Source organism: Molothrus aeneus, chromosome 16 (genome assembly GCF_037042795.1).
Source record: "Molothrus aeneus isolate 106 chromosome 16, BPBGC_Maene_1.0, whole genome shotgun sequence".
In the NCBI taxonomy this organism is placed as follows: domain Eukaryota; kingdom Metazoa; phylum Chordata; class Aves; order Passeriformes; family Icteridae; genus Molothrus; species Molothrus aeneus.
Window position 1 is genome coordinate 9,399,352 of NC_089661.1, and position 13,000 is coordinate 9,412,351.

The 13,000-nt window shown below is 45.7% G+C and overlaps 1 protein-coding gene across 1 annotated transcript; it reads left to right on the plus strand.

Moving 5' to 3' along the window:
• The first annotated feature begins 350 nt into the window (after window positions 1-350).
• DAGLB (diacylglycerol lipase beta) lies at window positions 351-12,952 on the plus strand. The gene is made up of 15 exons (XM_066561050.1): window positions 351-530; window positions 1,137-1,288; window positions 3,432-3,606; window positions 4,092-4,353; window positions 4,431-4,556; window positions 5,677-5,804; window positions 6,724-6,850; window positions 7,189-7,272; window positions 7,697-7,774; window positions 8,145-8,225; window positions 8,309-8,436; window positions 8,877-8,945; window positions 9,041-9,113; window positions 10,113-10,366; window positions 11,802-12,952. Exons 1-15 carry the CDS (start codon window positions 436-438, stop codon window positions 11,992-11,994), a joined length of 2,025 nt encoding a protein of 674 aa, XP_066417147.1. The 5' UTR covers window positions 351-435; the 3' UTR covers window positions 11,995-12,952.
• The last annotated feature ends 48 nt before the right edge of the window (window positions 12,953-13,000 follow it).

Sequence of the window (13,000 nt, forward strand, 5' to 3'; positions counted from 1 at the left end):
TCTGCACAGTGAGCGCTGGCTCTCATTGCTGGCCCGGCTGAGCGCTGTTCCTGCCTCCCTGCTCTGTGCAGCGCAGACCCGCGGGAGGTAGCTGTGACGTCATTCAGCCGCCCTATTGGATCCTTGTTCCGGGTGTTTGACGTCACGGGGCACTGACGTCACTGCTCCGGTATGCCCCGCCCACTGGGGGCCGTGCTGCGCACGCGCCCTGGGCGCCACCGCCCTTCCCGCCGCCTCGCGCGCGCGTCCCGGAACGGGGCGGGGCTCCCGCCAGGCGCGTGCGCGGCCCCGCCCGATCGGGGCGGGGCGATGTCCGCAGGGCGGAGTGGGAGCGCGTGACGTCACTGCCCCGTGAGGTCGTGCCCTCCCCGGCGGGCGGTGAGGCCTGAGGCGGGGGGAGCGTGTGGGCCCTGAGGGAGCGGCGGCACCCGCAGGATGCCGGGGCTCGTGCTGTTCGGCCGGCGCTGGGCCATTGGCAGCGACGACTTCGTGCTCCCAGGAGCCTTCGAGCTGTTCGTCAGGCTGGTGTGGTAAGGAGCGCCCTGGGGCCGCTGCCTGCCGGCCCAGCCGCTCAGCGGCGAGAGGAGCGGTGCCCGCGGCCCGGGTGCTGTGGGCCCCTGGCGCAGTTCGGGGTCGGTGCACGGTGCGGTGCCCGCGGCCCGGGTGCTGTGGGTCCCTGGGACAGCTCGGGGTCGGTGCACGGTGCGGTGCCCGCGGCCCGGGTGCTGTGGGTCCCCGGCACAGCTCGGGGTCGGTGCACAGTGCACGGTGCGGTGCCCGCGCTGCCGCTGCGCTCCGGGCCGCCCTCACCCGCCGCGCTTAATCCGCGAGTAGCGCTCGGGTGTTTCGTAATGAACGCGTTGACTGCTTTGTGTTCGCGCTGCTCCGGGAGCCCAGGGAGGCGGCGATAGCACCGGGCAGGGAGCCTGTGGCTCCGTGTGCTCTCGGCGGAATTGTAATTCCTGCTGGTTGCTCGTGTAGTGGTTTCATTCCGACACTTCCCTTATCTAACAGGTCCCTTGCTGTTAATCTTTGTGCGGTGCTTTCATTGAGGCGACCACTATCGATCAGGTGATCGCGTCGCAGCAGGCACTTCTCCCTTCCTGCTGTAACTGTTGTTATCTCCCTTCCCGCAGGTGGATTGGGATTTTTGTCCTTTACACTGTTCACAAGGGGCAGTTTAACTGTCCTGGGGGAGGATTGCTGCACAGCTACCTGCTCGGCCTCATCATTCTTCTGGCTTCCATAATATGTGCGTTATGTGCTCTTGTATACATCAGTATGCAAGGTAAATAGTTAATAATGATGTTTTGTCTTTATCTAGTAGGATTATAATAGATGTCTGGTTTTAATCTGGAGCTGACATACAACCTATACAAAATTGAAACGTTTTAATGGTAGTCAGACTTGAAAAACTCCAACAGCATTAACATATTTACTTTAATAGTATTACCTTTGTTAGTCTGCAATCTAACATAATGAATAGATACAGCAGCTTAGTTCAGCTAATGTTCATTGCTGTCAGAGCACCCTGAAAACTCTGTGTGTGACCTCTGATGTAACACTGCTCCACCTCTCTGACAGGGATTTAGGGAAGTGTGTCCAGAATCATTTAGAATCATTATCCTGTTAGTTCTGCCCTGCATAGGCAGGTTTAGGCATATCTTGTGAAAGTCCCTTAGCTGCAGTGGGCTGCCTGGGGAAAAACACACAGAAAAGTGAATTGTATAAATGTCATAATAAAACTGACATTGAGTACTGTTAAATAGAGCAGGACCACAACTTGAAATGAATGGCTGAACAGAAGTAAGGACCACAGTGCAACTTCTAATTATTGGTAGAAATGGTTCATTTTGGGTTAAAATTGCTAGGAAAGCTTTTTTCGGGTGAGGCACCTGATCATTGAAGTAATGTTAAGAAGATTAATTTGAAATATGTGTGTGGTCTCTGGAGTAACAGATGAAACTCCACAGTTTCCAATATCTTGGTTCCCATGACTCACTGAAAATAAGTATTTATGCTTCTGTAAATAAGTATTTATACTTCTTTCATTTAAGCAATTTTAAGAGTGCATGAAGAGAAACTATGACAGAGCAGAGCCTGATAATCCTGGCCTTGAATCTGACCACTGGTTTTCCTAGAGTTTCCAGAGGAGGGGAAGTAAGATCAGCCAGATGTGATGTTTATATCAGTTTCACAGAATATCCTGGGTTGGAAGGAACCCACAAGCATCACTGAGTCCAGCTCTTAAGTGCATGGCCCATACAGGGGTCAGGCCCATGTCCTTGGTGGTGTTAGCACCAGGCTCTAACCAAAGCTGCAGAGGTGAGGGATGTAACTGTAAATAGCAGTGATGAAAGAACCTTGTTCAGTGGGAAAGTACAGCTGTGAGGCCATTGCAAGTGAGAAATTGAGCAATTCTGAGGCTGAATTTCCAGGAAAACAAAGGGTGAGGTGTGTTGGAATGCGTGGGTTTGGGCGTGCTGGTCTTGCACCAGCCCTTGTGCTGTCCTGAGGATCAGTGGTGCCAGCAGGGAACCTGCCTGGGGCCCTCACACCCTGGGGTGCTGTGAGAAAGGAAAGTTGTTTAGAGGAAGCACAGTTCCATCTGATTGTGTCTGTGTAAGCATACACAGTGCTGCAGGACAGGCTGCGGCCTGGAATGGGAAAAGGCAACCTCTGCATCAAAGGCTTTTGAAACAGCTTCATCACTGGGTGTGAACCACAGCTTTGTTATTGGAACAGTTCCCAAAGTTGTTTTTCTTCTGCAGCCTTTACAAATCACTTGTCTGCACCTGAGCACTCACACCCCACTACCCATTACCTTGGGATCAGCAGACTGGTTTGAGAGATGAGCTGGCCAAAAGTTACTCCCTTTTTTATTGCCTTGGAGTGCTGAAACTAAGAGGTTATTAGTGAATTAACAATAGAGAAAAGAGCCTGAGAAGCATTTGTCCTGGTAATGGTCCTACTTTTGTTCTCCTATTATTATTTAGTAACTCCAGTAAAAAAACTTCATTGTAGCCCAGCAGAATAGGATTTGAAAATGAAATATTAACCAGCTAAAAGCTAAATAGAATAATAAGAACAGGCCCCAGGAATGATGAGGAACTGTAGGTGAGCCAGTGCTCCTGGATGCAGCTCTGGCTTCTATGGGGCACAGCACTGCTGCCTCCAGTTCAGTGCAGAACTGTCTCTGGCTAGAGTTGCTTTGGGTTTTAGTGGAGTAGATTCTAAGAATCACAGCTATACATCCATTGTTTTTCTTAGCTTCAATGATAGCTTTCCATTAGTATGAAAGAACTTGATAATTTCACTTAAATTTCTTACTTTCTGTAAAGCCCAGAAAGTTCATATTTCCAGATGGGATTTTATGTACTTGAGGTGCATTCGTGAACAGTTCTTGTTTTAAATTCTCTCTCTAATTTCAGGAACAATTTCCAATCCAGGCCCAAGAAAATCACTTCCCAAAATACTTTATACTCGCCTGCTTCTCTATTTCCCTGAATTCATCTGGGCTGTTGTGGGAGCTGTGTGGGTGTCAGACAACAGCGTGCAGTGTGAGAAGACTGTGATAAATGGCGTCATTGGGACAGTTATTGCAAGGTAAAGGTGCCTCCCCACAAATCTGAGCTTGACTGTGTATGGGAAAGGGAAAATGAGTTGGTATCCTTCCCTAAAAAAGCTGCTTGCCTTGGGAGAGAAAGTGTGTCCTGCAGTGAAGGAGAGGAGGTGAAGGTCAGAAAGGATAAGAGGGGCAATGGGAGTGTAGAAAACAGGATAAATATGAAGAGTGTGGTAACCTGATCACTGAGCTGGTAGTGAAAAATGGAGCTGCTGCTCCTCTGTGCTGCTGCTCCCAAAGCTCTGGGCTGTGGTTCCAGGTTTGGTGCCCTGTTCTGGTTCCCAGAGTATTGCAAGCACAGTCCAAAGAGCTGCAGCCTCAGCACAGCAGCAAGAGGTCTCCCTACAGAATTCCAGAATTCCCCAGCTTTGGTTTCGGGCTGCCAAGAAGCGTAGTTGGGACTTGTTGCACGTTGTCAGAAGTGTCTGGTTTCACAGTCTGTATCCCACTCCCCCCTCTCTGGCAGCTGGATTATCATCATCTTTACCATCATTGGAGTTGTCATTGTCTTTGACCCCCTCGGGGGGAAGAAGACGTTCTACCTGCCCGAGGGCGTGAGCCGCAACCTGGAGAGCAGCCACTCGGGGCAGCTGCTGTACAACGTGAAGAGCTCTGCCACCAGGGTGTGGGAGAAGAGGATCAGGCTGCTCTGCTGCTGCATCGTGCAGGACGACGACCACCGCGTGGCCTTCACCAGCATCGCCGAGCTCTTCCGCGCCTACTTCTCAGTAAGAGCCTTGCTCCTGTTTGTGTTGGGCGTGGAGCTGTGGGGTGGTTTTACAGAGCCTTCCGTGTCTCTGTGCAGGACACTGACCTGGTGCCCAGTGACATAGCAGCAGGTTTGATTCTGCTCCATCAAGAACAAGATAAAATGGAAAGTTGCCCCAAAGAGCCTGAAGAAGTCCTGTGTCATTCTCCATCATCTCTTGTGGTAAGATGGGCTTGGTGCAGCCTCTGGTGTCATTGTCCTGGGAAATTGTGCCAGGTCTGCTTGCCTTGGGAGAGAAAGTGTGTCCTGCAGTGAAGGAGAGGAGGTGAAGGTCAGAAAGGATAAGAGGGGCAATGGGAGTGTAGAAAACTGGATAAATATAAAAACTGGATAAAAACCCTTCTTTCTGGAGAGGGTTTTCTTGTTTTGTTTATTCTTTTAATAAAATTAAACACTGCAATAAAATTCATAACAATGAATTATAATTCATTCATCTCATTTGACCACAAACAATAAGTTTGTGGTCAAAAACATTTTTCTGCTTTTGCATGAGTAGAACTTTGAATGGGGAATCAAGTCCAAAGAAGGAAACCATTTAGGACATTTGATCATTGATTTAAACAGTTGGGAGAGAAAGGGAACAGAGGGAGAATGAATATTTGATACTGTTTGCATACAACTGAGAAGGTAATCTAGTATGTACTGTGGGCTGTTTGTCTGCTGCAAGTACCCAGACAAGGTAAGAAGCAAAAATAGCATCTTTTAAATGCTTGCAGGTGATGGATTCGTTTCCTGATTTTTGCTGGTCTTCAGTGGAAAAGTACCTTTGTAAATTTTTCCCCTCCTTTTAACCTGTGTTTCATAGATGTAGGTAGTTTTAATTTAACCAGGAACTCTGGAGTTCCTGGTTCCTTTACTTTAAGAGGAACTCTGTCAAGTTCCTTTGGAATGCAGCCAGTGGGATGGGGTTGTGCTTTAAAAGTCTGGAGCAGAGAGCTCTGCTGCAGACTCTGCAGCCTTCCCTTGGACATCCTTAGGTAACATAACTGCAGTGAATGTTTTCAGCATTCAGCTTATCAATGTAGCAGCATTGGAAGAAACTGATTCACTGAGAGCTTTTCAAGATCCTTGAGCTGTGTAGCTACATAAGTAAACACAGATTTTTTCCTGAAATACAAGTGGCTATTTTTAGTTCCTCTTAGACCTTGAGGTTTTCCTTTTGGGTTGTGTGTATTTCATAATGCTTTGATTTTCACTAGCCTGTTTTCAGTTTTATTCTGAGGCTGCCTAACACAACTTCCTCCCTTTCTCTCCTTCCTTTTCTTTCCCTGTGTGCCTCCAGACTGATGATTTGGATGTTGAGCTGGAGAATGCTGCTCATTACATGCTGTTTGCTGCAGCTGCCTATGGCTGGCCCTACTACGTGTACACCAACCCATATACTGCACTCTGTAAGCTCAATGGTGACTGGTAGGTTTGACCTCAGAGCTTAAAAACACCCAGCTGCCTTCTGTTTAACCAGTCTGAGCAGAAATAAAATAGTTACAATAGCAGTATTTTTGTTGCATTAAATTATATCACTCTTGGGTGTACATGAGCTTGACTGCTGGAGTTATCTTTCAGAAATTCAGAGAAACAAAATTCCAGTGCCTTTCCACTCTCAAACAGATTGGGATTTTTTTTCCATGGGAAAAGTTTGTGATTGTGATAAAAAATTCATTTAGCAAAATGCCAAAGGAAGAATTCAAATTAAATGAAACATGTTTTAAAATGAGGCTTTTTAGAGGTTCCTTCTGGGCACAGATTTACATATAGAAATAAAAGTCTATCAGTAGTTTTCTCTGTCCTGAGGAATTATCAGAAGTTCCCTGTTCCTCCAGCCTTCTTTTTGTTCCTTTTGACCCCTTTACTCAGGAATGTTTATGGTCAGTAAGTAATTTTGCATATTGCTAGATAGGATTACTCTATGTGACCACTGGTATTTGTGACTGGAAGAATAATTTTTGTAATTACTAATATGAAATATCCATATCATTTACTGAAATATAAATCACTTGAAAAAAAAATTATCACATAAGACTGTGGATAAAGCATGAGATCAGACTGCTGTGCAAATTTTTGTTTGAATTTCATTTTTCCTCGTTTGTATTTTATCTCAGTGGCTTGTGATGTTAAGAATTCTTTTCTTAGTGCACAATTTGCTCTGCCAATGGTCCTGTCACAAGGCAGAGGTAACATCTTGCATCAGAGTGTTTACTGCTGCTATTGCAAGGAGAAAGCACTTTTGATTCCTGCCAGAAGGCCCTCTGCAAATTTAACTGAGTTTGATTCCTTGAAAGGAAACCTAACAGATTGGAACATGAAAGTTTTTCTCTTCTGTGTTTGTTAGTTGCAGAAATAGACCAACAGATTCTGAAATAACGGGCGGTGATCGTCATAACTTTCACTTTGGATCCATCCTAAAAATAACAGGGCTGCAGTACAGAGACTTCATTCATATCAGCTTTCATAACAAGGTAAACAATCTGGACAGGCTTTGGGCAGGCTGTAGTGATGAATTCAGGGAAAACAAGGCCTGAAGGGTCTAGTTTGCCTTCAGCATTTACGAAGTGTAAGATGCAAAGCCAAATGAAAACACTGAGTGTGGATTTCTTTTCTAATCTAACAGAACAGCCCCAAAACTATTGATATAAATCTGTCTCAGTGCTGAAAAAAGGCCCTTAGACTAACCAAAAAAGAGACCAATTCAACTTCTTTCCATAGTACAGTATGGAGCTCAGTAAGAGCTTGCCCTTGTAAGTGCTTGCCCTTACAAAATGTTGGTGTCTTTAGTGATTACATTTTTCTCCTCCAGATCTATGAGATTCCATTTTTTGTTGCTTTGGATCACAAGAAAGAAGCTATTGTGGTCGCTGTGAGAGGAACCTTGTCCTTTGAGGTATGATGCATCTGCTGTCAATAATTAGCTTTATAGAAATGAGTCAACTCCCAGGACCTAGAGGAAATTGTGTTAGGCTGGCACATGTTAAAATAACTCACTCCCAGGTATGAGTTTCCCAGGTTTAAGTTGTGAGCCCCCCTGCCTTTGGATGGGTAATATTCCCTGTGCTAGGGGAGGACAGGCAGGGGTGATTCCAAGTGGCTGTGAGTGAAGGTGCATCCATAGTGGGGTGTCTGCAGTTGGAAGTAGTTGCCAGGCTTGGAGCTGTGCTTGCTGTGTGTTTGCTGGGGCTGGGGTGTGTGGTGGGATGTGCTGTGCTGCTCACACAGCTGGCAGCCAGCTGTGACAGGGGTGAGCAGCAGAGCACAACCCAGGAGCCTCCCAGCCCTGCAGGGAGCTCTGACCGAGCCTTTGTTCACAGGACATTCTCACTGATCTGTCAGCAGACTGTGAAGACCTGACACTGGAGGAGGTCCTGGAGAATGGCTTTGTGCATAAGGTGTGTGTGTGCAGCCTGTGGCTCTCTGTAGGTCAGCTCAGCAGTAGCAAGCTAAAAACACCTGGGATCCTTAGTTAAACAGAAGAATATTCTCCTTGTCAGATGGATTGCATGAATTATTTCAGTGTTGGGTGCATCAAATGCTGCCTCTGGCACTGCAAGGTAGAGTTTTTAATAATCCTCTTGTCAGACCTAATGTCCTTATGAAATATCCCCAAACCTTTTTAACCCATACATACAATACATAGAGGCCTCTTGGTTCTAGCCAGACCTCTGTCAGGAGGATGTCAAAGAGAAGTTGTATTTAAACTACAACTGTATCACACCTCAGATTAGAGACACCCTTCTAACCTGAGCTGCTCTCTTGTAGGGAATAACTCAAGCTGCAAATTACATCTATCGGAAACTAATAAATGATGGAATTTTAAACCAGGCTTTCACAATTGCCCCAGTAAGTTACCTTCCAAATAATTTGATTTAAAAATTACCCACAGCTTTTTCTGTGTCCATCTAAGTTTGTCTTTCTATCTGCAGGAATATAAACTTGTGATAGTTGGTCACAGTTTGGGTGGTGGGACAGCGTCCATCTTGGCCATCATGCTCAGGAACTCCTTCCCCACCCTGAGGTGTTTTGCCTTCTCTCCCCCAGGAGGGCTCTTAAGGTGAGAGGCTTCTGCTGCTGCTTCTGTGTCTAAGCTGTAAAAGTCAAGGCAGCTGCCAGCTCTGTTAGCTGCTAGCTGTGGGCTGACTGTGGGGAGAGTTTGCATGTTCTCCACTCTCCACTCAAATTCATTTGCTCCATCTGGAGTTGAGTTCTTGATGGAGAATGAAACAATTAGAGTTTAAAATAACTGTTCCAGTTATTAACTGGCTTGTCTGCCTTGGCCTGCTGGACATCCACACACCCTTGGAGTCAGCACTGAAGTTACTCTGTCACCTTCAGCAAGAAGGTCTGAACACCCACTGAGGCACTGACTGCAAATGGTGCTGCCACATGCTTGTATTTTTACTGAATTATAATGATCATCCTAAAACTAAAGTGTGCTTATCTCCTTAGTGTATCTAAACTGTTTTTTTTCTTTTTTTTTCTTTCTTTTTTAAGCAAATCACTTGCAGATTACACTAAGAATTTCATCATTTCAGTCATTGTTGGAAAAGACCTTGTTGCAAGGTAAGATGAAAATACTTTTAAATTGATATTTGGAGATGTGTTTGATAGTAGACAATAGGAGGCTTTGCTTTACTTTGTTCTGTGTGTTTAAACAGGTTAAGTATGCCCAACATGGAGGATTTAAAGAGAAGAATAGTGAGAATTGTGGCAAACTGCAACAGGCCCAAGGTAACCAAATGCAGTTCCTGGTTAAAATTGTGGAATTGTTACCTGGGTTAAGCCCCAAATTTAATGCAGTGACTGCTGGTGTATTTTTGATCTTAAAACTGAGAGTTACAATTGTGTTTCAGAACAAAATTGTTTGCATTTAATTCAGTGACATTTGTGTTATTCTCCTATCCTGTAAAGTTGTGTTGTTGGAGAATAGGATTCAGTAAGACTCCCAATATACTGGTTTACAACATCAAAGGCCTGAAATTATCTGTTTGCTAGTTTGGCTGATAAAAGGAAACTGTTAAAAAACAAAAATGGGAATAAAACTCCAAACCACTAAAGTGACAAAAAGTTAGTAAGATTACCTACTTTAATAGTGTACTAACTAGTACCAGTAGGTAAGCAAATTGTTGATTTTACTTATATATTACTATCAGAATTCATTTGGAAAGCAAATATTTCAGTGTTACAGTGTTAAATTTTTACCTCTTTTTACTGTTAGTGGGAAAGAGTTTTGAATGTGCTGGATCAGGTGGTGTCAGGCAGGATGGTACTGGAGTACAGAGGTGTGGCTCCAAGATTCAGAACTGCCATTTTTGAGCATCTGAATTTGAATCTGCCATGCCTCAAGATTTCCATGCAGTGCTAGGGATGAGCAGAGGGTCTGTGTGATGTCATAAATGCAGAATAAGATAATGGACAGGTAGAAGTTACAGGTGCAAGAAAAGTTCAACCTGCAGAGCAAGAATCCACATGGAGTAATTCAGCTGGTGAAGATGGTCATGTTTTCTGTAGTTTTACTGGAGGCTAAGGATCCATACTGCTGAAATTAATGTTCCTGTGGGGAAAATTCAGGAGGAAGATCATTATCAAACAAAATTTGGGGAGCATGTGCATAAAGTAATTTTTAATCTTTTAATTGTATTTTCAGAGGAAGTGTGTGCAAGCACACAACTAGGATAAGTTACTTGAAGAAATGCCAAACTTGACCTGGACTGTTCTCTCTGATTTCAGTACCAGATTTTGCTGCGGGGGTGTTGGTACGAGGTGTTTGGAGGAGACCCCGATGATTTCCCCACAGAGCTGGATGGGAGGAGCCAGGATGCCCTGACCCAGCCCCTCCTGGCCGAGGAGAGTTTAATGGTTCATCGGTCACCTTCGTACAACGCCCTCGAGGAGGAGCCACACTTGAACTCACCCCCTCAGTATCCTCATCTGTATCTGCCTGGAAAGATTATCCATGTTGTTGAAGAATGCAGCTCTAAAAGGTAAGTGGAATGAGGAGTGTCACTCTCCTGTCTCCCTAAAGCTCCTTTCAAAGTGCCCATTTCCAGCTCTGTGCATCTCCAGTACCCAGTTTTGCTTATTGCACATTACCCAGTTTCCAGTTTCTATTCTGTGTCACCCAGCTTCATCTGTTTCACTTCAAGCCCTGGACACTGTTCTCTTTTGATGTCTTATCCTGCCTGTTTATTGCAGCTGCTGAATGAGGACTTTAAACCCAAACCTGGCAAGTTCAGCTTTGCCAGGTGGCAGTTTCTGCCCAGGACTGCAGATCTGCAGTGTCCTGGTAGGGGTGGAGTGGTAACAATTCCTCATTCCTGAGCAGTCTCCTGAGTGCTGGCAACAAGAAGGAGGTGCAGTAGTGCCTGTAGGGCTGCCCCAGTACCCAGTGTGTGCCCACATAGTCTGTACATTTTCCTGTCACTTGCTGCTTTTCTGTGGATGCAGGGAGCTGAGACAAAGACACCAGAGAGCTGAAACTGCTGGAAGGGTGAGGATTGTGGCTTTGTTGGGGCAGTGTTGTGTTCAGGGTTTTTTTTTTTTTGTGGGTTTTTTTGTTGATGTTGGGTTTTTTTAGACAAAGCAACCTGAAATAGCCCATAAGCCAGGCAGGCCCTGATAGCTTCTCGTGTTCTGAAACAGAAATCAGAGCATTTTTAACTTGCACAAGACTATCTTACAGAAGAAAAGAGAAATTGCCCCTTACAGAGAGGAAAGAAAAGGATTGGAGAAGAAGTTCACTTCTTTCCTCCCATTCAGTAGATCAATGTTTTGTTTAAGCTTCACATCTTTAATTTCTAACAATTTTAATACTGGCTTTACAAGTTAGATACTTGAACACCTCTGACCTGGGCAGGTTTTCCCAGTGGCTGCTCTTCTGCTTTATTGGGCAAATTTATTTTCTTTTAATTTCTATTACTCAACAGCACAGCAGTTAATAATGGGAGTTTTTCTAAGTAGGCCTAGCACACCAGAGCCCCCATCATGTATTTGGGATTTCATTTTACAGACTGGTGCATCCTTTGTGCAGCATTAAATGTATTGCCTGGTCTCCTATTGATACCACTGTGATTTATTCCCCAAATTTGACATTAACCACATGAATGTGCAGTGTTCAGTGCCCTCCCCCTCCTAGCTCAGGTTCTATTCTGTGTTTTTGGGAGCAGAATTATTTGATCTCTGAGGCTTCTTTCCCTGTTAAAGCACAGGGAATGTGGTGCAGTTCTGCCCTCAGGGACACTTCAGGGCAGCAGTTCTGCTGTTTGCTGAAGGGCAGACCTGCAGCTCTCTGGGATCCCACCTGCTGCTGAGAGAGGGCTCCAGTTCCTCCCTCAGCCCTGGCCAGAGTCTCAGGGTGCCCGTTCCAGTTCTGACAGAGCCATTTTGTGTTTGTGCTGTGTTTATGTTTTTTTTCCCTAGGTTGTGTTCTTCAGATATTAAATACACGGCACGATGGTCAAACGAAACCGTCTTCAGCAGCATTTTAATAAGTCCCAAGATGATCACAGACCACATGCCAGATGTTGTGCTCAAAGCTCTGAACAGTTTGTCTCAGGAACATGGATCGTGTCTGTCTTGTCAAACACGAGAATACAACCCCAGTGCAGTGTAAGCACAGCTCCAGGAGGACCTGGGGGTTTTGTTGCAGGTTTCAGGGATTCAGGACACATTCCACTTTCATGCTTAAGTGGATTTCAGTACTTTTCTCACATTGCATAAAATGAACAAGGGTCTTAGTGCCCTTGCCTCTGCAGCACTCGGGGAATGTTGTGCTGGTGAAAGCACAGACCGTGGCTCTGTGCTGAAGGCTGGGCTTGCCCAGAAGGGATCAGGATGAGGAGCTCCAGCCCAGCCTGTGTGTGCTGGCACAGCAGCTGAACGCTGACCAAAGTGAATGTGTGAGAAGCAGGGGGCAGAGCAGAGCCTTGCCAGAGCTCATCCAGCACCTGCAACTCCACTTCTGCTCCCTGTCCCTCCCTGGGCGGTGGCAGAGCCCAGGGGCTGCAGCTCAGGGCTGCAGGGTGAGCGAGCCCGGCCCAGCCAGGGCTGGGGCTGGGGCTGGGGCTGGGGCTGGGCAGGCTCAGTCATTGCACTATGTTTTTCTTACAGATTGTGCTGGGATCCCAGGGTTGCAGGGGAGGGCTTGTTGTGGTTAAATGCTGCTTGGATATACATGTGCAATATTCTTTAATCTACCTGTCTTTTGTATGTGTTGATCTACATCACTGCTTTTATTGATTTTAAACTAAAACTACTTAATGAGAAGGAAAAAAAACTGTTCAGGCCCTGGCATCATGTTGGTCACCTGCTCTAGCTCCAGCTACTGAGCACCACTCTGATCCTGCCAAGAACGTGTAACCAGTTGTAATGATTTTTAAAAAGTGGATTCCTTGTTTCTAGTGTGTAAGTAACTATTTTAAATTTTTTTCCTTTTTAAGGCTCAGCAGCATTTATTTAAAAGAAATTGATGTAAGTAAATTATGATGTGGTTGAGAAGTAACTGTGTGGATGTTCCTGCTGTGATACTCGATATGGAGACAAAATTAAATAAAACTTTGGCTCCTGTGCAATGGCAGGTACCAGTGCTGGCTGTCAGAGCAGTGAGGTCAGGCAGCACC